Source organism: Mirounga leonina, unplaced genomic scaffold (genome assembly GCF_011800145.1).
Source record: "Mirounga leonina isolate KUSES-001 unplaced genomic scaffold, KU_Mleo_1.0 Mir_117, whole genome shotgun sequence".
Classification (NCBI taxonomy): domain Eukaryota; kingdom Metazoa; phylum Chordata; class Mammalia; order Carnivora; family Phocidae; genus Mirounga; species Mirounga leonina.
In genome coordinates, this window is record NW_023270274.1 from 920741 (window position 1) to 945893 (window position 25153).

The 25153-nt window shown below is 50.5% G+C and overlaps 1 protein-coding gene across 4 annotated transcripts in view; it reads right to left on the bottom strand.

Moving 5' to 3' along the window:
• LOC118007281 (myelin transcription factor 1-like protein) overlaps positions 1-25153 on the bottom strand; it is a 138606-nt gene that overhangs the window by 91788 nt on the left and 21665 nt on the right. For 3 of the 4 annotated variants that reach the window (XM_035000279.1, XM_035000278.1, XM_035000280.1), the window contains exons 4-5: positions 17007-17362; positions 1339-2307 (exon numbers count right to left, since the gene is read on the bottom strand). In XM_035000279.1, the coding sequence (XP_034856170.1) occupies positions 1339-2307; positions 17007-17362 (1325 nt within the window). Of the gene's footprint in view, positions 1-1332; positions 2308-17006; positions 17363-25153 lie in introns of all 4 variants that reach the window. The other variant, XM_035000277.1, reaches the window with a different exon arrangement.

Here is a 25153-nt window from a genome sequence, read left to right on the forward strand (position 1 = left end):
GCCGCTCCTCCCAGGGGTCTCCCTTCACCTCCCGTCCGAAACGGCGGTCAGCGCTCAGGCCCCTGCAGATCGAGACCCCGACGGGCCTCTGGCTGAGGTTTGTCTCTGCTGGGCTTGGTTATAGCAAGTGCACACATTGAGAGGAGACTACACACCTCGGTCGTAACAGAAGAAACAGGTTCTCTGATTGTTCGAGGTTTCCATAGCAACTGATTTTCAAACCAAATTCCTGAACCTCATCATCAGATCCACAGTGAGGAAACTCAAGTCTTTATAAGGAATAGAAAACAATGTAAGACAGAAGATCTTTTTTGGTACTAATATGGGAGGATTTAAGGAATTACTAATTTCATTTTTGAAACTCCTTCTGATGTAGTTCTTGTAACCGAGCTAACCACAGCCTCAAGTTTCCACACGGGGTTAAATCATAACCAGCTCGTATCACAAGTGGACACGGTTCTTATTGCAAACATGGGGCCAGTCATTCACTCAGTGTATGTTCATACACTTCGTAGATGTACTGACCATATATGTGTATGTTGAAATACAAACACAGATGCAAATATGGGCCCCTGCGTTTCATAAATGAGAATCTGCTAGAAGTCTCATGTTGGATGGTTCTGAGTATTTTAACATAAAGTAGGCGCCATAACTGTTTCCAAAATGGAATGGAATCAGTGAGTAGGAATGAATATAGTAAAGAAATTACTATTGATCTCAGCTTAGGACACACCATGGCTTGCATAGCAAATGGCTCCCATTACTTACTATCTTAGGATAATTAATGTGCAGTCATTGCCCTTGTCTTATGTTATCGGTCATTCTGTTACTGTTCAATTTCTATCAGGGATGTTTTCTGTGGGGGGGGTTTCATCAATAACTGTCATTTGGTGATAATTTTATAAATCATGATGCCACCTACCCAATCTAATACATAAAATATGTGTTTCATCCCTGATTGGCTAATTTTTGTGCAAGCCCTTGCCCTTCCACACGGACTGTGGTTCATCTGTAAGAACACAGGCTCATTCTAGTGTTTTCTATCACATGACATGTTTGCGCACTAGCCCTATCTTTCCAAGGCAAGCGTCTCCTGCTGAGATATCATGTTTCTCATCTGCTCTGATCATAGGACATTGAGATGCTTTGTGCCTTTCCCAGACAAATACTTTATTGGCTCTCCAGAAACACAGACTGTGATTCTATAACCAGCTCTAAGAGATTTGCATTAGTGACTTAGTGTGATGCCCACGTCATGTGTAGACTATCATCGGCATCGTTCACCCTAGCTCCTGTCCTCATGGGGCAACTTACGTTAGGTAGAAATATTACCTTTACCATAGTATGGCTTTTTGACATGGCTGTCACTGGACTTAGGCTTCCTCTCCTCCCCGGGAAGCTGTCTTGGTGACTGCTCCTCGTACGACCGCACATTGTCCCGCCTTCCGGCCTCCATCGCCATCTTGTCCCTCATGGCCTTCGCTCTCTCTGTTTCCAGAGCAATGGCTTTCTCCAGGAGGGTCAGGTTTCCCTTGGTCATGTCAAACACCTCCTCAGACCTGTCTGAGTTCACGGAGGTGGCGTCGTCGTCTCGTTCGTGATACCCGTCCTCCTTTGCACAGCTGGAGAAAGTTCTAGACCTGGGGCTCAGCTGCTCCTCGAGCCGCATCAGGTTCATCATGTCGGAGTAGTTCCTGTCCGGCGTCCTCCCCGCGAAGTCGTCCTCTTGCCGGGCGTGCTGACGGATGTTCATGTTCTGCGGCTGGGTCCTGTCCTGCGGGTTCGTCTCACTCAGTTTCCGGGCCAGATCGAAGCACTGATTCCTCAGGCACTCCAGGCTGCTCAGACACACCTCCTCGTCGCTCTCCTCCACCATCTTGTCCATGAGCCCGTTGTTCATGGGCTTCCCCAGCATCACGTAGTTCATGTTCCTGCCGTCCTGCTGCGACAGAGAGTCTGCGTACGCTCTGTCGTTGAGGTTCTCCGAGAGCACCACCCCGTGTCCTTGGGCCAGCAGCTTCAGGGAGTCCACCGTCTCTCTCACGACGTCGCTGTCCAGGTCCAGGCTCAGCTCGCTCTTCCGGCCCAGGGTCTCGTTCCGGTCGCTGCCGTCCTCCAGGCTGGTGGAGGTGTTGCTGTTCATCTCCGACTCCGTCCTGGCCCGGTAGGCCGCGTCCTCGGCTATCTTGCCGAGGTTCAACAAGGACTTGGCCACCAGCTCATCGTAATTGTCATACTCCTCGTTGTTGTTGTCGTCCTTCTCCGCGTCTTGCATTATTCGAGTATTGTGACAGCTCATTTGATGGTCTTCTGCAAAGAAGATAAAAAAAAAAGGGACAAAAAAGAAAAGAAAAGGAAAAAATGGCTAGAACTTGAAGTTTAGTTGCAACAGCATGGAAAGCAAGTCAATTGCACGTCAAACCCTGCTCACCATGTACTAGAGACTTAGGTCCCGCGTGCGAATCGGCAGACAGTGTGGCACAAAGGGGCGCAGAGGGCACTAAAACTGGGAGGCCACAGGAAGCACTTGCTAGAAACTATTGATTTCCTTAATTATTCTTAAAACAAACCAGTATATGTGGGAAATGTAATTTTAAAATATTAATTTTTCGTTCTAAATTTTACGCGTGGCTTTTATTTTTTCATTGGCTTTATTGATTTGCAGCCCAAGCAGATGCGTGATAATTACACTCATCATATTACCAGGCTTTCTAAGAGTTCATGAACTTTACTCGATACCAACTCTTAAACAGATGTTCGCAGAAATTGCTTTTAAATTGTGTGCTTTCGCAGGGATGCTCAGGCACCGCAGTGGAAGGCCTCGGGCTCATGCAGTGACGCCATCACCTACCCTGGGTGTTCAGCATCAGAAGCACATGTTTGGACCAGATTAAGCTACTTGGAATGTTCTACCTTACAGGCAATTTATTATGATGCACAGTGAAGCAACAGGAAAGCGTAGTAAAAGTTTAGAAACTAAAGCTAATTAACGGTGGTTCCTGCATGCATTTACAGGTTGGAGAGAGAGGGAGAGAAGACGGTGTGGTGACCCAATGCCAGTAAAGTGCAGGCCTGGGGCCAGTGGTGCACCTGCGGGCCGTTCGCTGCTGCGGTTAATGGGACCACGGCACCCCGGCATTCGCCCGCCTCCCAGCCTCAGGAAGATGTTGGTGGGCTGGTAGAAATACTGTATGAATGAGTATTATGTCCAATCACAAAAAAGGATTTAGGACAACTTGCTGAAGCAACACCATGCTAAAAATTACACAAAGCCCCTATGTTTGGCCCGAAGTGTATCCTGTTTAAGGCTCAGGAAATACGTGGGAGGTGCGTCTCTCTCCGCTGTGCTGAAAGATTGCTGGTGTGGATTTTGCAAATGCAGGTACTATCGGGGGGGCTCCGAGAGCCCCCTCCCCCAGCCCTTAGACTGGGTTTAGTTAACCTCATGCCACTGTCACATCCGCCTTCGTTTCTGCGATTAAAACACCGAAGAAGAATTGCTCTGGTTTATCAATGCACTGAAGAAATGAGGTGTATTGATTAGCACCAAGTACCTGTTCGCTAACAGCTGAGTCGGGGTGTCCCCGGGGCCTCCGTGATGGATTTCACGCTGTTCCCTCAGAAGAGGCGTTGGCTGGTGAATGAGGTTTGGGCACCAACACATCATAACAATTTTGGCTGGCCCACATAGCGAAGCAACACGTTTTTTAAAATCTAACACATCTTTCTAAGTATCGGCAAGTCAAGCTTGCCGTATGTTAGTCATAGAGCTTCGCTAGTTGTATGAAACAAATATTGTCTCTTTTCTGGATAATTCCTATACATCCTTTTCTTTAGTATAAAGATACATGTATTCCCCAAGAGCAGTAAGAGGAAAGAAACCCGACCGAGTGAGCACAGTCAGAAACACGCAGGAAGTATGAGTGGGAGGCAGACTGTGCCCTTGGCCGAGGGGTCGAGGTTGCAAGAGTTGAGGGCAATTCTGTTCTACTGAATTCTTGAAAATATAAAAGTTATATTCTCCTCTCAGTTTACACACTTTGACTTTTATGCTCATGGGCTGTGACTAGAGGAGCAGTCCCGGGGGGCCGGCCAGCCCCCGCTGCACCCTGACGGTGACTCTGAGGCCAGCGCCCCTGTGCCTGCAAGGACCCAGCCACGACATGAATCTATACATACGCTTGAAAACACGGAAGTACGAGCAACAGCTGGGGGCGTTTTCCAAGATGCGTCAAAGAAGAGACCCCATCAGGGGACATGTATTATTTTTATGACTTTCTCTTAACTTCCTCTTGAGAAACACGTCTTATCATCCTGGAGAGCTCGGGAAGGAGGAGATGGATGGAGGCGTGAACAGGAAACGGAACGCCCATGTCACCTCCTGGCTCCTTCTAAAACCGTGAGAGAGGCGGAACGCGGCAGTGATCCCCCGTGCGTGAAGCTCTTCACCTCCCTACCACATTTTAGTTTTAGATAATTTTGGTTAATTCTCCACATTCTAAATCCTAGGGTTATCTTCAGTTCATTTGTCCCAAACGGGACGGGTTTTCTCTGTGTTTCTGAGCTTGTAAGAGCCCCCACGCCCTCTCCGCGCCACCCAGCGAAGGAGCATGCCTCGCCTTTCTGGTCACTGGGCACTTGTCCCTCTCTCACTCCATTCCTGAGCCACCCACGCGCATGGAGGTGAGCAGCCGTGGTGCACCAGCCGCAGGCTCGCTGCCACGCACAAGGAGGCTGGGAAGCCGCGGGGGAGCCGGGAGGGCAGCCTCCGACGGGCCTCCCAGGTTTGGGCAGTGACAGCGGGCTCAGCAAGAGCCGATTTTACTCACTGCTGTTGAAGGCACATCAGAGCGAAGATGGACGTGGAATGTAAGAACTCGAGCTGGTCCAGCTCCCTCCTCTGCCGCTCACTACGTGGGCGGAGCTGCAGGCACCGGAGGCCCGGCCCCTCTTGGAGACCACGTACCGGGATCGCGAGGATGTGCCAGGTAAAGACCCTGCATGGGAAAGCACTCTGCACGCACGCTGGCTGGGCTTCTCGTGGAGGCAGCGCCCACCGAGTGGTGCCAGGGGACAGGAGCCCGTCGGGGGACAGGCGGGGAACCATGTCAGCACCTGGCTACACAGCCTACTGCAAGATGTGGCTCCTCTCCAGGTCCCCGTGCTCAGCGCCGCCTGTGGCCCTGTGGCTGCCCCGGTAAAGCTGGGAATGGCGGGTAGGATGGTGCCAGTGGCCAGAGCTCCTTGCAGGTTATTGGAACTTCTCAAGTCACTGGCCTTTAACTATTTGAAAACCTATGTGAAATAAAGTCAGCTCTTCATGATGTGGGCTGATGGAGGCCCTAAACAGCCACCCTGCACCAGCCTCCTCCAGGGTTCAGAATCAGGTACGGTGAGCACCTAGAATTCTATGTTTGGTTGTGGGTTTTCAGGCAATTTACCCTCCTGCTTCTGTTGTGCTGAGGCTTGTAATGCAACGGGTCACATGTGGAAGTGGGCATGAAGCATGGGCCGGACTTCTCTGTGCTGGTCCGGGGCTAACCCTGCGGACAGTCCGCAGACGGAATATGCGAGAACTTCAGGACTCAGCAGGACCCGTTCTTCACATGACCAACGTTCTACCGGGGAGAATGTGTACGTGATGAAAAAGCGTAGGTTCACATGCTAAGGAAAAGACCGCACTTAGAAAGAGTTTGGGGAGGAGACCGAAGAACCTCAGTTTTCTTTCCGCGGTTTTCTGTTGTCAGTCTGCCCCCTGCAAAGTGGGGGTAACAGACACCAGATGGAGCACTGGCCGGTCGGCGCCGGCCCCGATGTCTAGCCCTGCAGGGGAGGCATGGGCCCAGCAGGCAGAGGCCGCGCAGTGGACTGGCCCACGTGCCCTTTTGGTGTCTCCATGAACTTTCTGAAATGTTGTGGGTGTGAATTTTACCTCCCTTGAGTCAGACTGTTTTAAACAATTTATCCTCAACAGTTACCATTAGGAAACCAAAAAAATATCATAAACAAAAATCATGTAGGGTTTCTTCTCCACCTTCATGACTACAATTTGATGTGCATAGAACTCGGGGGATTACGACGTTATAATTAGCAGCACTAGCTTTTTTAGTATGTTGTCTCTAAAAAATATGTCTGAGACACGAGTCTGAGATCTTTCAATATCTAGTCCTGATTGTGTTACTATTGTTCTTCTAGCCTTTCAAGTAAGCCATGGGCAAGCAAATACACAACCGATCTAAAAAAAACGGCGGAGCCCAGGGAGTCCCGCCACCCCGAGCCAGGGCTGGGAGCACCTCCCTCAGCGGCGGACGGCACCCAGGGGGTCCCGCAGCAGGAGGCGGGCGGAGCGGGGGGCTGTCCGGGATTCCGTGCAGCTCTGTGTCCATGGGGGCAGCAGCTGGGTGGTGCGGTTCTCTCGCCCAGACCGGAGGCTCCTTCTAGACTCTTCCCAGCCAGACCTTTGTTCTTCGTAGCATATGGTTCCCGTCTTCTTCGTAGGTTTGGGATGATCTGAGGATTTCGTTTTGACACCAGCCACTGAAGCTGGTGTGGATTGTCAGCTTGCTGAGCTGGTCAACTCCTGGGGCCTGACCAGTGGAGATTTGGTCCATTCAGATGTGCAGAGGAGCTTAGGAAATGAGGAGAATCCCGGACTGACTTCAAGAGACCACTGGTTTCATAACGCCATGTTCCTGGAAAGCTGAGGGAATCGAGCAGATGGGAAGGTGGGAAGGAAGCAGACACCCTGGGGTGAGGCTGTGCAGGCGGCTGGGGAGGAGCACAGGGCGGACGGAGGCCACCTCTCCACTCTGCTGACAGTGACCTTCTCCTTCCACATGACCCCTGCAGCCAGCCCACTTCCTGAGCCCAGGCAGAGGATGTGAGCCCCCTCCCCTCTGCCTTCATCCTCCTCCAACACCCCAGATGTGCTCTGGGGCAGATGGAGTGTCTTTCCTTCTGAGGTAGAAGAGAAGGGTCCCACCTGCCCAGGTGCTGGTCAGTCCAACAGCCTCTTACCCCGGAGATGAGCACCAGGGCCCCAGGACCCTCCCCGAGGTCTCCCTGCCTGTCTTGACAAACAGGGGCTGAACCCCAGGGCCTCTCAGCCACTGAAGCCCCTTGTTGAGCAGGAATGGAAGGAGAGTCGCTGATCTGAGAGGGGGAGGGCTGCCATGCACGTGTGGCCAGAAGACCCCACCTCGTCACATTCCTTAATTGGGGTCCACTCGGTAATGTTGTTTGTGTTATTTTCAGTTTTAGGGGAACTTTCAGTTGAGGTCTGCCCATACCCACTGTCTCAGCAGTGGCTTCTGGGTTACCGGAGGCTAAAATGATCCAAGCAGAGATGGGCGCTCACAACCTTTGGCAGCATGAGCATGGAAAGAAGCCTGCTTCTTCCAAAGCCCAGAGGCCGTCCCCAGTGTCCTTCTCTTAGGGTCACAGAATGTTAGTGCACGAAAGAGTCATGGGTACGATTGCATCGAGGCTTTCCCATTGGAAGAGATGTGGGTCCAGAGAGTCGAGGCAGCCTGTTCGTGCCCCTGTGCCCTGGGAGGGAGGTGATTCCTGCATCTGTGGTCACCCTCGGCTTCCCACACCCCTCACGTGGTAACCCCACTCTCCAGAACTTGCGGATATTCTGGGGATTCAAAAACGGGCTAATCTGAAAGATCAGCCATCTGGGAGAGACGAAGATCCGAGTGAGGAAGGCCTGTCTCTGCTTCCAGGAGGAGAGGTGACTCTAGGCCCCCATGTTTCTGTGTGGGTAGGTGAGTCGGCTGGTGAAGGCTTGGTGGAAACCACCCGGCAGGACGGCACCCCGACTCACAAGGAGCCCCCAGCTCCCGGACTTGAAGGAGTGCTCGGAAGGGAGCCAGAACTGCGCTGGGGGGCGGGGGACACTGACTTCACTGATCAACGGCAGGTCTTTCCTAAATTCACATCTAATGGGAGGTCTGACTCCTGAGTGTTCTCCACTCATTAGCACAAATTGCGAGAGCGTAGGGCTGTCTCAGGGCAGAGCAGCGGGGCCTGGCTCACCAGGAAAGGGCCCCTCTACTCTTCCGTACTGAATTTGTCTCTCATTTTGCCCAACAGATGCAGACATGGTCTGATTCTACTTTGACTCGTTTTTTCCTTTCTCCACTCCACTGTGCGGAACCAGCAGGGCCTGGCGAAGGCGAGTTTGGGCCGAGACTGGAAGGAGAGGAGGTGGGTCGCGGACACGCCCCCAGGAGGAGGGGCAGGCAGCCTGCCCACCGCTGGGGAGACCCAGGAAAGACGTTGTTAACATTCTGTAATTTTATTAGTTGAAACTAACGTCATACTTCCTAAGTCTGACTGAGTTGTGTGCGGATAACCCCGTGTGGCCGGGGCTCCCGTGTTCCAGCAGAGGGTCAGCACGAGGAAATGTAGGTGCTGAGCTCTGACTCTGATTTCCACAGCACATGCACAAGCACACCTCATTTCGAGGACACTGCCCTCTTTACAGGCTGGGGGCCCGCGGACACCCCACGTCCAGCACGTCTGTTGACGCCAGTGTTCCCACAGCATCTGCTCACTTCCTGTCTCTGCATCTCCTTTGGTGATTCTCGCAATTTTCAACCTTTTTCATCATTATCGTATTTGTTATGATTTGTGATCAGTGATTAGAACTCCCTGAAAGCACAGACAATGGCTGGCGTGTTTTAGCAGCCAAGTATTCGTCTTCATGCACGTGTGTACATGGTGTAGACGTGATGTTATTGCACACTTACCGGACCACGGTAAACACGTGTAAACATGACCTGTACCTGCATCCGGAAACCGGACGAGTCGTTGGGTCTGCTTCGTCTCCCTGGCCTGGGACGGGGCCCACAGTGTCTCGGAGGTGTGTCTCTGTATGTAGATGTGTGTAATTTATACACATATGTACGCAACACACAGCTTACACAAACCATCTCCCAGCTGACCGCTGTGCACGTGTGGACCGGCTCTCGTGATCTCTCGTGTCCCGCGCCGTTTCGAGGGCCCTGCACCCTGGTTTTGGAGTGTGATCAGTGCGCTGGTCCTGAGCACGACGCCTGAGAAGTGTGCATGGTTTGTCCACCTGACCTGTGGGGGCCAGAGCTAGACTTGTTTTTTTTCAGGAGCAAACCTCCAGTACGTGGAACAGGGCCTGGTATGTGGACAGGGCTCCCAGAACGTTTGTAGCTCCAGTGAACTCAGTGAGGGAAAGCAGAGCTGGTGGGCAGACACCTCTCCCGAGGATCACGTGGAGGGGAGGTCTCAGGACTGGCGCCGGACCCCTCAACCTGTCTGCTGCGTGGCTCGGCCCCTCGTCTGGCTCGTCAGAAAACTCAGAAGTTCTGCGTCCCACTTGAGGTCTTGCATTAGGTCTTCGGGTCGGACGGTGAAGCCGCCCCACATGTGGAGAGGCAAGAGGGGTGAGGAAGTAGGCAGGAAGGCACTTGTTAAAAATCTTTACAAACTGTCTGAGGACGATCTCCGTCTTACTGATTTTAAATGCTCTCCATTGTATAAGTGAAACCATCCTTAAAGAATTCCCAGTAAGCCAAGGGAGATAAACTGATGGAAAAATAGGAGTTTTCACAAGGGACCCAAGTTACATAATAACTTGTAGAAATTGTGAGTTATGTTCCTTTCTTTTTTAAAAATATTTTTTCTTGCCATGAGAACTTTTTTTTTTTAAGATTTTATTTATTATTAGAGAGAGAGAGCACAAGCAGGGGGAGCGGCAGAGAGAGAAGCAGACTCCCCGCCAAGCAGGGAGCCTGATGTGGGACTGGATCCCAGGACCCTGAGATCATGACCTGAGCCGAAGACGCTTCACCGACTGAGCCACCCAGGCGCCCCAGTTCTGTTCTTTTCGACAGTGTTTGTTCATGAGGATCTGAGCCAGTGGAATATGCACGAACGAAGCTTTGAGGACCTTCTACTTGATGATATTTCTGGTCTCTGGCTTATCTAAATTTCGACTTAAAAATAAGATAGTCATATCCCCCCACCCAGAGAAGGAGCTATAGGAAGTCAGTAGCTCTCAGACTGAGACGGACTGACCCATATTAACCACCCTCTCTCCCACTCCCTCTCCCTCTCTGTCCTCTGTCTCTCTCTGTCTCTGTCTCTCTCTCTACCACACACACACACTCGCAGCTCACCGAGTTTCCAAATTTTACAGAATGGACTGGACACAAAGGTACTGCTCCAACCGGCATGTTTGGTTGGGAGGGAGCTTGAGATGACTCAGAGTCCCTGTTCTTCATTCCTACTCAACCATGGCTAATGCCCCTTGAATGGAAATAGTCTGATCTGTTTCTAAAAGCCCTTCGAAGACGAAAACAGCACAACAACTTTCGAGGGACCTAAGTTCAACAATCTTTGGGATCTGGAAATTTTGGTCTTTGAGTCCAAATCTTTAAATGCGTGACTTCTAATTCTGCCCTTTGTAAAGAACTGTGATGTATTCTTTTTGCCGACACACTGCTCTTTCGTACTATGTAATGCATTTCTTTTGGCAGGAGGTGCTGCCTGCTTAGTTTCTGTGTCTTCATGGGACATTTCATTTTGTTGAAGCGGACTCTCTCGTGCTCTGAGTCCCTCGTGTCAGTGAGGCCTCGATGTGGGCAGTATGCCGGCCACACGCAGCCGGGACCTCGGGCTCGGGATTGTGGACAAGCTTGAGTAGATGCGCGGTGAGGGCAGAGCCATGCAAAGAGCATCCCTAACACCAGACGCTGCTGGGAGCTCTGAACTGCATCCCTCTGTCCATCCTGCACCTTCTTTCAGCTTCCAGACAAGACAGCAAGCTGGACGAAGGGCTGGTGCTCGCCTCCTAAGCTTCGGCAGGCAAACTGAGGGCCAGTGAGGGCAGTGAACCCCCGAGGATACAGAGTACCCCCAGTTCAGAAAACACGCCTCATGCCTGGGCTTTACTCTACATTGAATAGCTGGCATTTGGAATAAAAATTACATTAAGAAGAGAAAACACTAATGATGTACTGTATGGTGACTAACATAACATAAGAAAATTAAATTAAATTAAAAAAAAAGAAAACATATAAGCTGGTAATTTCTTCCAGTGGACCTTAAAACAAACTGAACAAAAACATATTAAATCTATTCTCTTGTATCCTTTATTTCTCATTATTATGTAAAGAAAGGTTTTTCTCCAGCACTCCATGCATCTTGCTCGCATCTTAACCGTACATGATGTTACATCCTCAGCAAGTTTTCTGGTTTGGATTTAAGGGTCTGAAAATTCATGAAATATAAGCTATAATTACATCTTATACTCATGCAAGATTAGTTTGCGTGAAGAAAGTTTAATTTTTATCACAAACTTCTACCTAGAAATGTCTAGCTCTGTGTTTGCTCATTTCCAAGTGATCGAGCTGTACCCTCCAATATATCTGCACGCTAAGCCTCCTAAAATAATGCTTCCATGGATGTAGGGAAAGATTAACTTTTAAGATGATAAAAAATCATCCTATTCCTTCTCCCAACTGTGTCCACAGCCGTTCTCCAGTTGAAACCTTGCATACCAAACACATCATCTTTGTTTCTATGTTGGTCTCAGAACGCATTGCTGTTTCTGCTGACCATGGCAGAAAGCTGGTTCGCTAATGGTGATTTTCAGAGTCTGCATTTCAACTGCTTCCTCATCAGGGACAGTTCCCTGAGAACGACGTAAGAGGGTAATTGGCTAATCAGTATGGGGACAGCATCCTGAAGGGAGTCGGGGGCACTCGGAGGCCACAATGCAGACCCCTCACCACCTTCCTTCTGCCTTTGTCTTAGAGAAGTTCAAGCCCCTCTATTGCAGGTTGTCCCGATGCTTTAGCCACGTGGGTCCTACCGCATCATCCTGTTTGACAGAAAAACCATCCTGCAGGCGTTGCAGTTAAAAAAACATGTTTCTTTGAGAAGGAATTGATACAGGGTGGGTTTTGTCTTGAATTCCCTTCCACGAAAGTGGAGTTACGGCAGCGAGTGGCCTGCTAGCTGATCCAGGGGTCGCGTGAGGCTGCCGAGAAGCGTCCAGAGTCAGAACGTGAAGGCGCAGCGTGACGATAGGACAGAAGGCGGAGAGGAGCTGAGTGCACGCCGTGGGCAGCCGTGTGCCTCAGGGTGATTCTGTCTCTGCTCCTCAGGCTTCGCCTCGCCTGCGGTGACCGAATCGTTCATCCGGAAGGTTCTCACCGCCATTATTCACATTCCCCCCGTAGACCAGCCAGTTCCTCCCTCGCCGTGAGCTCCCGAGACGCCACCACACATGCAGCTGTGGGGACCCTGTCGCGCTCAGGACAGGAAGCATCTGCCGTTTTTCTAATCCGACCGAATGGTCAAGGGACTTGTCCCTCAGAGCCGAATTATCCAAAGTGCTCCAGGATTCAACAAAGCAGCACAGAAAGGACTTTGCACTTTTAGAAACGTATCTCAGAAGGAGGATATGTTAGGAAACGGTTCTGTGTTGAAGATGGCTGTGAACATGAGCATCTTCTCTAGTCTGGAAAGCACATCACTGTGTTCGTCCTCACGGAATTGTCTTTCCCGTCAGTGGACAGACCTGCACGTGCTCATAAGGACACACGTTTACACACACAGACAACGATGGTACAGATAGGTGTGCATACCGTTTAAAGTTGTATTCTTTTTAGTGGGGTGAACTATGAAATTAAACCATAACTTACGAGGCATTAAGTGACCATGTTATCTAAATTTCTCAAATTGTAAGAATCCAAAAAATATTTACCACAGGATGTACAAAATCTGCTGTTAGAAAAGTCTATGATCCCTGAATATGACTTTCTTACCTTTAATATAACAAGGGAACTTTCATTTAATAAATGCAGACTAGGCCATGCCAATGTATTTTGAAAATATAATCCTCCATGCAAAAGACCAGGCCAACTGGACAAAATATAATTTTGATGAATTAAATTTGAATTTAATGTAATCTGAAATGAATTACTCAGATATTCTTCCCTGTTGTTCAAACAAGCAGAAAGTGATAAAAAGAACACGAGCAGAGTTTGACCACATAACCACCACTTACTGAAAATCATCGAATCTTTCTGGGCCTGACCTTTTAGTGAGCACAACAGTGAAATGGTTTCTACCTATCTCACACAAGCACTGAAGATCCAGCATAATCCCGAACCTTAATATACACGCTAGATGTGTACATTGTTGGCAATATTTTGTTCATAGGTAACTACGATGCCGGAGGATCCTTGGAATTAAAATAACTATCTAATTTCCAGGTTACAAATAATGGTCCTTCTATAATCTGGGGGCCCCGTTGTAATAATCTGGGGGTTTATCTAAAACAAAACCGCCTGGACCGCACAGTCCAATTCATGTTAGAGCATACGCCGCACCAGATAAAACAGTGACCCCATCCCACGAGCAGAAATGGACCATGCATCTGCTCGTAAGGCTGATGTTGTGTGGCCCTTTCACGATGCCTGCTTCCTCATGTTAGACGGTGGCCCGCTGCTTGTGGACGTGCATGTGTGTGAGCCAGACTCTTGGCATTGTCTGGAATGCTCTCCTCTGCCTGGTTCACGCTTGCGTTACTTCTCTCTTAACTGAAGTCACTGTCTCTGCCTCTATTTGCTAAGATAAAGGCACAATCCACCTTGGAGGGAACCCGCTGACAGCTCGGGATATGATGGCCACTGAGAGCAGAAACCAAGGAACATGAAAGATTGACTCAAGAGGGTGACCCAGAGCTCCGGCCACCAGACAAAAGAGGGACAGCCCCTGCTTCTCACAAGCGTATGATTTCTGCCAAATCGACTCAAGCCGTGGGCAGAGGCACGCAGTATGGGATGCCCTGGACTCACTCTGCGTTTCTCACCCTAAAGATGTTATCAATGCCGGCACTCAACCTTTGTTGGCGGTGACTTTGGCACTGAATTTACCAGGGAGGTAAAATAGAACGTATTTGGTAAGTGAGGACATGGAAACAGGAGATTGTCAGGTATATGGGTGCTTGATCAGCAAATCACTTGGCCCATGGGGGTCTTGGACCACGTGATCATGGGGGCCCTCCAACAGACTTCTCTGTATTACAGCAAATCTTGGTGAAGCAATCTCTAGATAAGAGGAACCTAAAGTGATTTCTTCTTAGGAAAGATACTTTTGCTTGACTCAGAAATCGAGCCAGCCTTTGGTGCTTCCCTGCAGAGAACTAGCAATAACCAGAACCACAGTGGAATGTTGTCCACGTGGGTCATCACTGTTTGATCCGGGTGACTCCTCAGGACCTAGGATTCACACGGGAGCCCCTCTGAAAGGGGGTAGATTGTTACACTTCGCTGCCAAGGATACTCAGTCAATCGGATGCATTAGTCTTAGAAGGTGCTTAGCTGGGGAGCTGGATGCTGAATATGAATTCTGAATCCAGGAACCTGACAAATGATTATTTATCCTCTTAATGGGCACTTGCCTTCCAACTATGTCCTTGTATGCTTCAGATTCTCACTCAGTGTTTGCTGGTCACCGTGTAGTTGGGTCCTACAGATAGACACTCAGGGCCTGCATCATCCTAATGTAGCCATTCACTTCATGGTTCTATCATACATCCACTTATGCTCATTTACTTGAATGTTTCTAGAAAAATGTCGTTAGTTTTGATCTTCTATCTCACTTTTAAAAACAATTATGTTCTAAGCATTCAAGTTAGAATAATAATTAAAAAAAAACCCTGTCTCAATGTCCACAATAGCCAAACTATGGAAAGAGCAGATATGTCCTTCAACAGACAAATGGATAAAGAAGATGTGGTCCATATACACAATGGAATATTACTCAGCCATCAGAAAGGATGAATATTTACCATTTGTATCGACCTGGATGGAACTCGAGGGTATTATGCTGAGTGAAATAAGTCAAACAGAGAAAGACAATTGTCATATGGTTTCACTCATATGTGAAATATAAGAAACAGCACAGAGGATCATAGGGGAAGGGAGGGGAAAATAAAATAAGATGAAAACAGAGAGGGAGACAAAGCATAAGAGGCTCTGGACTCCGAGAAACAAACTGAGGGTTGCTGGAGGGAAAGTTGGGGGGATGGGGTCACTGGGTGATGGTGTAAAGGAGGGCACGTGATGTAATGAGCACTGGGTGTTATATGCAACTAATGAATTATTGAACACTGAATCTGAAGCTAATGATGTACTGTATGTTGGCTAATTGAACTGAAGTAAAAAGAAAAGAGACAAACCATATCTGGTTGCATTCTAAAGCTATTTCATTAAGTCTCTGCTTCTTTAAATTACGTCAGTTTGTACTTTAAAAGTAGATTATTTAAAATATTAGCCTAAGTAAACTAAAACTGAAAGTTTAATTCTAGCAAATGAAGAGCAGAACCTACAATGTGGTTAAGACCCTCGGTTAAATTTTGCGTATTTGCAAACCTGTCCTACCAGAGCCCAGGGCACACAAACACCCACGCTTTGAATAGTGCTGCCCGCTTCTGTCCGAGCACAGAAGGGCATCTGGAGGAGCGATACTGCTCACACCATCTTTATAAGGAGCTACGGTCAGGTGATAAACCAGGAACCAGCTTCAGAAGTTAATGACTTTGCCCCAAACTGCACACATTAGGAAAGTGTCCACAGGCAATTTGCCAAATGGGTCTACTTCCCAAGGTTCCACACACCGTGTTCCAGGAAGGTACCGCCTGTGATTCTCAGCACGCAGCTCCGTCTAGTCAGTGACACGGGGGTGCGGGCTCACGGTCCATGCAGTGGAGCGGGCGGTGCCTACGTGTGTGCTCTGATGCACATCATCGGACTGTCCCCACAGTCTCAATGCTCTCAGTGTCGTGACAGGAGGAACAGTCTGGGGACCCCACACTTTGATGTATGAGATCTGTGTGCACACACGTATGCACGCAGGTGTGTATGGACATGTGTGCATACCTGCGTGAATGGAACGGTGACCTCAACCTGCTCCAGCAATCATAAAATTCAGGTTCCTGAAGGAGAACATTAATTTATGTCCTCCGCACAGTAGCAACAACCAGCCTCACACCTGCCCCATCTAAAACAGCTCTCCGCACTGGCTGAAGCTTCTGTCCTTTGTATCGAGAAATTAGCTCTCCCAGAATTCAGAGTATTGAAGAGCTTTGAGTCCAAGGAGGAAGCATAAGAGAACACACTCCCTTTGCTTTTAAACACATTTGGCATTTCTCTGAGGCAAACTCTAAGCCAATAAAGACTAAATCTAGATTCTTCAGAAAATTCCCACCTTTTTCTAGAAAACAAATGACTTTTAGGAAAGGATTATCTTTCAGATCATATTTATGAGTCTGACACTAAGAGAAAACTGGCTATAAAAACAAAACAACCTTAAATCTATTGCCCAAAGCATGGTCACCACCCTGTGCACAAGCCTTTGCACATGTGTGTCTCGCTCACGACGCTGGACGCCCCAGGTCAGAAACACGGTTCTCAGATGCGAAGCAGATGACACGTCGATAAACTATTCCATTTCACAATATTCCTTCCCACCCCGATCTGTGACAAAAGGTGCAGCTTTGTCCATTGACAGACAAGAATGACGCCCCCGTTGGCGCCCCAGGGGTCTTGCCGAGCTTTCAGCCCCTGGGAAGGCAAGCAGCTACCCATCCCCACACCGCCACTTGGGCTGATACAGTATGCCTTGGGTAGAACCTAAGTTGCTGCCCTAAGTTTCTGGATAAAGTAGCTAAGATAAGCTAGTCAAATGTGCGCTCGGTGAGCACCATGCACATCAGTGATGAGCAGTCTGAACTTGAGTGAGAGCATCTACTGTCTGGGAGACAAGGAAAGGAATGCTTTCCAACCAGTGTGCTAAGGACACATGAATCGATATTCGTTTTAGCCTTGACCAGGCAGACTTATTTCGTGAGTAAGAATCGCGAACGTGTCCTGAATAGCAACACCGGGAACTCCACGTCGACACACTGGCCCCAATCACCACTTGATGCGTGCTACTATTTTAAAGATTACCATTGTCTTCCTCGTCGTCGTCGTCGTCGTCCTCCTCCTCCTCATCCTCCTCCTCGTCCTCCACGTCCTCCCCATCCTCGTCGTCATCGTCCTCCTCCTCCTCGAGCTCCTCCTCTTCCTCCCGGTCCCCCTCCTCGTCCTCCTCATCCTCCTCCCTGTGCTCGTCCTCGTCTTCCGAGAACTCTTCCTCCTCGTCCTCCTCCTTCTCGTCCACGTCCTCTGAACCCTCGCTCTCGTAGCACTCATCCACCGAGGAGCTGTCGGCTTTCACGGCAAACGGTTTCCGCTTCGGAGCAGGTTCTTGGGGCTGCTTATCCTGTGTTTTTCTTTTTTTAGCCAAGGGGCAGCCATATACGCTGTGTAGAGAGAGAGAGAGATCTGTGTCACTATCTTTGGAGGTCAGAGCAACAGGAACCCCGGTCCGGGAGCTAAGGCTTAGCACGAGCACCATCGACGCAGGTGCAGAGGGTCTGAGCTCACACACACACACGCACACACACACATTCCCCTGGTCACCACCACACTCGTCTCCCCTCCCAGCCCTTGGTTATGGCCATCACACGATAACGCAGAGGTCCCATGGAGTTCAGGAGGACTTTTTGTGAGGCATTGCCTCCAAATCATGCAGGTGACGACACAAATTCACTTTGTTAAACATCTGGCCGAATACGCATTCTGTGTGATGCACATTTTACAAGGAGCCTTAGTTCATGCACAGTATATTAACAAACGCCCACTTACGTGAAATATAAAAATATGTGTGTTGCGAGGAAGTTTTGGATGTATTTGGATTTTTCTGTTCTACAGACAAAATGGCATCTGTAAACATAACGAAGTCCTCAAAGAAGATGAACCGTGAACACCGATTGCTGAGAACAGCCGCACAATTTAAACATACGAGGAATTTCGTCAGTCCAATCCCAACTTTACAGAAAACAAACTCAGTGTTGGACACAGTCGTCCCTAAATCATGCTGAAGTTGGCCCAAACTCGGGCAAGACACTTAGAGCAGGACCCCCACCCTTTCTCCCAGGAAGGACAATTTTCCAAAGTGACGTTGCTAATTACAGTTCTTGTCTTCCTGGATACCCTATAGATACACCACAGGGAATAAGGGGGGAAGACACGGAGGCACAAAGACAGGTGTTCCTTTTGTCTAAAATGAGATGTGTGATCTCTACGACTGACTGAACAGTCGGTAGGACTCTGATTAGTTTGTTTTCAGACCTGAAATGTGGAATATTTATCCAGTCTCACATGGACACATTTTCAGAGTCTCCTTGGTGCTGGACCCCGGGCCCTGCCAGACTCAGAGGGGAAGGACACAGACGTAGACAGGTGCGAATGAGACCGTGCTGGAAGCAAGCAGTGTGGTTTACGCGTGCACCGAATACCTCACGCACGGGCACGCAGGAAAGGGCTGTTGAATGAACGGACGGCGTGTGATAAAGGCATGGCGAGGGCGCTACATTCTGAAAAAAGAGGGAGGGACAGTGGGTCAAGGGAGCTAGGACTTGCCCCAGAAGGCTGAGGCTGGGGGACTTTCGAAGGGGATGCATGGAGCTATTTAAATGCATTTCAAGCAAAACAGAGACTTTGCAAAGATGTGAACACAAGAAAGAGTCTGATCAGTGCAGAAAACAGACATAAAAACCAAACATGGGGGTTTAGCGTGTGTGACGGCGGGGCTGGCGGGAAGGTGGCAGGTGTGGGCCGAGGTTAGACGCCGCAGACCAGCCTGGGGACTTGGAGACGCGTCTCACCCCTGGGAGGGGCATGGGAGAGGGTAGGAGAGGCGGTCACTGTGCTGACCTGGTGTTGGCTGAGCGTCCTCAGAACCTCCGCCGGACACTCAAGTCCCTGGTGGGCTCTGGGGGCTCCCCAGCAGTGAGAAGAGGAGCCAGTTAGACCCACGGCAGAGGGGAGGGATGCGCACGTAGGAGGCATTCTGTTTGGAATATGATGCATTTGAGGTGCTGTGGCAGGTCTCACAGAGTGAGGGGTGGACAGATACTCGACTTTGTACTTCAGGGTCCCCAGCTGTAACCGAGCATCTTGCACGCTTGCTTTAGGGATGGAAGAAAAATGTTAGTGCAGTGCCTGGAGCCTACGCGGGACCCGGTGAAACATGGCGACTGCTCTTGGATCACCATCGCGATTTGCATTCCTGCTCAGGAAGCCAGCAATCCAGCAGGCTTGTCCCTCCGCACAGTTTGGACACTTACTATTGTGCTGTTTGTCACCCCTATCAACACTTCCCAGATAATTCAGACCGGGAATGAAAGGGAATGGTAAGGATTTCATGTCTTAGAAAATGATTTCTTCTGGTTGCTTGGGTGCATTTCATATTCTAGTAAAGACGACATGATTCGTCTGATGCCCTGGAGGACGCTGGCATGCATCGGTGCCCAGAGTTGAGGGACTTCATGCCCATCCTAGCGTGTGACTGTGGTCAGTCCCTTCTTCAGTGTGGATGTCCCTTTCTTCATCCGTAAAGTGAGGGCCACTGGGTGACTGCTGAGACTCCACCACCTCCAAAACCCAGGATGATTGGTCACCTGCCTTTTGAAACTTAGCATCTCTTAGAAACGTAATAATCGAAACAAGAATAATACTTACTATAACCAGAAAAAACCTGAAGAGAATATATATTGGTCTATATAGCATTTCTAAGATGAAATAAACAGAGTTCTGAGCTTTCTTTTGTGTGACTCTTTCCACGCACCGGGGAGACTGAGTCAGGGGCCTCAGACACACATGGCAGCACCTTGGAGGACTGGCTCCCCCTGCCTTGCTGTCCACCCCCTCGTGCTGAATGACCACCTGACAGCGAGTCAAGCCCGAGCTCCACAGCAGTCAGGCTTCTGGGGAGATGGCCCTGGTCAGGAGACTGCTAACGTGCCCAGTCTGTGTTTGTCCAAATGAAGACTTAGCAGTAAGCGCACTTGCTCTTGCAGAGTCGGCCCGCAGCGTCCAGCTCATGATGCCTGCTGGTCCCTGCCCATCAGGAGCTCTGTTCTGCATCAGGTTACCTGCACAGCAGGTGCCCACCAAAACAGAACACCAGGCCTCCCGTTGACCATCAGACTCATCTAGATTGCTGGGAAGTGATGTACAACCAGCCAACTCTGCTACTCTGCGATGCTCCTCAAAATGCTCCACCCCAACTGGCACTGGGAGACTCCTTCAGACGGATAAGCCCGCACCACGGCTGGGGTTCCTGTTTTATCTCCCCTCCCATCCGCACACACTTAGCTGCCTGAGATCTCCAGAGGGCCCACTGGCTCAGACCTTAAACGGCCAGGGAGGAGTGTGCAGATTATCCTTAAAACAGAGGCTGCAATTAGAAGTTCACAGACTGGACTTTGCTCTGGATAGACAGGCCGCTGGGATTCTGGAAGGCGGCCTCTCTGGCTAAAATAACATCTGGAAGCCTGGGGTCTGAGCCACAGGACGTTGTAAGTGGGGGTCAGGGGGCGTCTGGCCATCGGGATGGCCCCTCTTGTTCCCGTGGTCAGGACAGGAACCACGGCCCAGCCCCTCCTGCTCTGGTTCATTTTCCCATCTCTGGTGCCCACCACGGCTCCCTGTCCTCTCGAGCCCTCTGCAGTGGCGAGCCAGGGGCGTGGCGGGGGGGGGGGGGGAAGGAAAGGAGGGAGAGTAGAAACATCGCTGAGTCAGACGGTGGGAGAAGCGTGGGTGTCTGCCAGTCACCGCCTGAGCCGAGCCTCACCTAGCGGGTTCCGGTGTCAGCACATGACACATTTGTCAGACAGGGTAATGACATGGAGGGAACAGCTTTTCCAGAGCCCCGCATTCCTGGCTCGGCTCTGTTGACACCTGGATGGGCTCCCGGACACTGGCCGGGCCTCAGTTTGCCTATCTGTGTAATGAAAGCGTTGCCGGTCCCTTGACTGCTACAGTTTCAAAGCATTCAAAATTCCTAAGTGATCTCCTTATTGTTCCTAGTGAAGTATAAATTCTATCATCTCCTACTCTGTTTCTATTTATGATTTTGGAAACCATTTCAATTAAACTCCGTACTGTTGGAGTTAGCTGGCCTCAAACATCCAGTAACTACTGCTAATTCGCATGGCTTGATGCTCAAAGTCTTTCCCTGTGTCCCTTAAGATTAACGGTAAATCATGTCGCACACTTAACTGCAAACGCATTCCGTTTGCCCCTTTCCTATCGGATCCAGTCTCACTGGCCACCAGCTCCTGGTGCCTACTTTACATTTGGGAGCAAAATCCAAGCCCAAAAGGGAGATTTTATTCATGTGTCAGATAGCAGGTGGATCGAGAACCTGCTCGAGTCCACAGAGGCCTCCTGGTCTATGAGACCCAGGGGTTCGGACTATTCCAGAGCGCGGCCTTGGAGGACAATTCTGCAGCGTGAGTCTGAGGAGCGTGGGTCCTCCGGAACCCACGTTCTGTGCGTACCCTGTCTGCTGATGAGGTGGCTAGCCAGCTGGGAGCAGAGAATCCGCACACCCACGAAGAGTGGGTGCTGCCTCCTCTCCATGGCTGGTGCTGCCAATCCAGGGGCTGTACAGGTCAGCGTGCTTCACACCTGTGTCCCACTCAGATTCATCTGGGCTTGCTGGTACCATCGCACATGAGTCTTTCTAGGCAGACAATAGAAACCCACAATCCCGGAATGTCTGCACTTTACAGAAAACACACGGAATGCACGGTAGAGTCTAGGAGTAACTGGGAAGCTGACACCAAGGGGAAGCTCCAGGTAAACGGACGAGGCAGGCGTGTGGCTGGCCGTCCCCCACACCTCCCCCATGCAGGAGCACCCGAGCTCAGCTGAGTGTCTGGGGTTCGTGTTGTTGCTTCAGTCCCCAATTCTGCTCCTCAGTAGGACAGTCAGCCTCCCCCAGCTGTGTATTTCCCATGGGGAACAGTGCAGCCCTGCTGATGGCCGGTGGTCAAGGAGTATTTGTTGAATGAACAGACCATAGTTTCCTCCATTTATTAAAAATGAAAGCACTTACCCCGTTCTGGTGTGATTATGGGTTCTCCTTCAAGAGACTGAGAAAACGGCCTGTGTTTAACAGCTTGTTACATTTCAGAGCTGGAGAGTCCGGTACAGTTCAGAAGCTCGTCATGTGTAGCTATTTAATTAAAATTAAAGAAAATTTAAAAAATTAACTCCTCAGTCATGCTAGTCACATTTCAAGGGTCCGGTAGCCGTAGGCGGTGGGTGGCTAGCATATTGGGGATTTCCACCACCACGACCAGTTCAGTGGGCGGGTCTGAGCCACAGTGGGTGCTCGGCAGGTATTTGCAGAATGAGCACCTGATGGAGAGGACAGTGGATACTGCAGGAAGAAGAGGAGAATGGCATAGGAAGGGCTGAACTTTGGGAGGTCGCCCAAGATTCCAGAGCTCTGACTTCAAGGGAGCTCAGTCTTCTCCTCCAGTCACTGAAGGGAGTGTGTTCAAGTCAAAGTAGCAACGTCAGACCAATCCACCCTGGAGGTCCAGGCCGATACCAGTGGGGAGGCCTTTAGTGAGCCCTGGAGATACCTCTGAGCAGAGCTCCCTGCACGCGTCGGCAGGTGCGGTGACGAGCCTCTGCACACCTCTGTGGTGTGGCGGCGACCGGGTGCCAAACCCTCGTCTGTGGGGTATGGACAGGCTCCTTATCTCCGGTCCCCACTCCTCCACTCCAGCCCTTTATAAAATAGGCAACATTTGAAGATTACAACAGATGCGCTTTCTACTTTTTCCCAAACAGCTGAAACTGCAGGGCGCCTGTTTCAGCCTCGCCGACCGAAGCCCCTGCAAGTTGCAGAGGGAAGAACGGCACTGAGCCGGCTGCTGGTTTCTCTCAGCTAGCACGTGTCCTGAGCATTACTGTGCCGCCCGCAGGCCTAAAGTTCCTCAGTCGTGGCAGCTTTTACAGTCCTTTTGGTGTTAACTTGATTTAAGCGATCTTGAGTCTTTCCTATCAGGTCATTCTAGAAAATTGGCTCTTTGCCCTCAGTGAACACTTCCATTTAAAATATCGCGTCTCACATGCTCTCCGGGCTGGTTGCTATACTATTTTTTAATGGTCTCTCACTTGACGTTTTCATTTATCTAATTTTAACATAAGCAGAGGATGAGGTCTCAGTAACCGACAGACAGATTTGGCGGCGTGTTCCTGTTTCATCTCTTCCTGAGGGCGTCAGTGAGAGAGGCAGGGCCACGAGGCAGGTGGCCAGACCGGGTCACGGACCGCAGGCGCTCTGGGTCACCTTCTCTCACGGACCACGGGTGACACTTTTCTTGTACTGCTTGAAGAGCTTCCGCTGTGCTGCAGTTAGAATCATTATTTGGAATAATGTAAATAATATTTGGACAGGATTCTGGAGCCCTGAGTTCTAACCCGGCTCGGCGAGAACGCCACGGCTCACGGAGCAGTTTCTTGCTGTCTTCGAATGTCTTCACAGATACTGATCCACAAACCCTCACAACGACTCCGTGCAATAGAAACGATTCTCACTCCCTTTCTAAGGGACGGAGGTTTCCAGCGACTTGCTGAGGGCCACACGGCCGAGTAATGCAGAACAGAGTGCTTGACATTCCCTTGTCCCCATGCCCTGCCCTTCTGAATTCTAGAGACAAGTGAAGCCTGCCCAGCTTACTGGGCTACTGTAAGGATCCACTCAAACTAGAAGGTGTCTGTTCTCCAGCGTCTATCCCATAGTCAGCAAGACTTAACCTTCTGAATGAGCGAGGCTGAGCGGCTCCTCCGTCCACGGTTAAGAACGTGCGTCACAGAGTAGCGCGGACACAGCCCCTAACCTCCCGGCACAGGAGCCGACAGTTGTCCGATGGAGGCGACAGGGCACCACGGCCGGGGTGGGGCAGGAGACAGACAGACAGACACACGCGAGCAGCGTGGCTGCCCCTGGGGGAAGGATGGGCCAGGTCTCCACAGATGAAAGAGGCCGACGCCCTCCCACACGCGGGGAGGGCTGTGAGCAGCGTTCGGCCGACATGGACGCAGACGACACGGTGATACGTGTGCCTAGATGCGTCTCAGGCTGTGCGTCTCGTCTGCAAGTCCCAAACCCCCCAGGGGGTGTCCAACTCTGCGTGAACTTCAGCCCACGGGGACTCCCCCCGTGTCGTCCCGAAGGAGCCTCTGCCTCACTGGTCCAAGTGTCCGTCCCTAGGCGTCCGTCCATCTGGGAAACCCGTCGCCCGCACCCCCTCACGGGACCTGCGCCGGATCCGCCACTCTCTGGGCCCGAGCTCTCCGTCCTCTGCAGCCTCTCGTGGGGGTGCGGCACTTCCTCCAGGCGCTCACGAGGAAGGGCATGTGAGGGGGACATGTTGGAGACTGCGTGTGAAGGTGTCCCTTCACTGCCCTGTCCATCATGGCCGCCTGCCCAGGGAAAAAGTTCTGACCAGCACCGCGCTTGCTGGGTACGTGCGCCGCTGCCTCCCTCGTGTCCAGTTCTTGGTGACCGGTCACAAAGTCCGGTACTATTACGAGTTTTGGTCCTTTGTATGACACTGGGGGGTTTCTGTGGTTCCTTGCCGGTCCCTCTGATTGGGGCACATGTCCGCCTCCTGTGCCGTGAGCTTGGCGAGCTGGGCTGATCTGCAGTCGGTTCGGGCAAATTCTGCATTTGCTTCTAGTGCTGTCTTATCCTCACCATTTCCTGATTTCTAGAATCTGGATGCTGTTTTGGGAGCTGCCTCTTGTATGGTCTTATCTTCTCTGTTCTCCCCCAGAGTTTTGTCCTCTAACTGCGAGATTCCTTCGACTTTACCTTCAAGCTTTGAGTTTTATTTCTTGCTATTTTTCATTTTTTCTAAATTTCTTTGAGGTCCTAATTGTTTTCTAAGTATCTATCTTCCTATTTCTTTGAGAATATTACACTTTGGGGGGAGGATTTTCTTCTTTTTACATAATCTCTGCTTTCTCCAGGTGGTTTTCTGTTATTTTGTTTAGAGGCTTTTCCCCCATGTCTCATCTCTGGATGCCCCCCGTGCACAGGGCAGGACCGCGGTGACTGTGGGCGTCAGGTGCAGCCTGACCAGGCTGCTCCGTCTGGTCGTCCAGCAGTAAAGCGCTGGTTTCTCCCCAGCACACGACACGCTCGGAATCTAGTGCGGAGACGCTCGGGTCTGGACATTCCG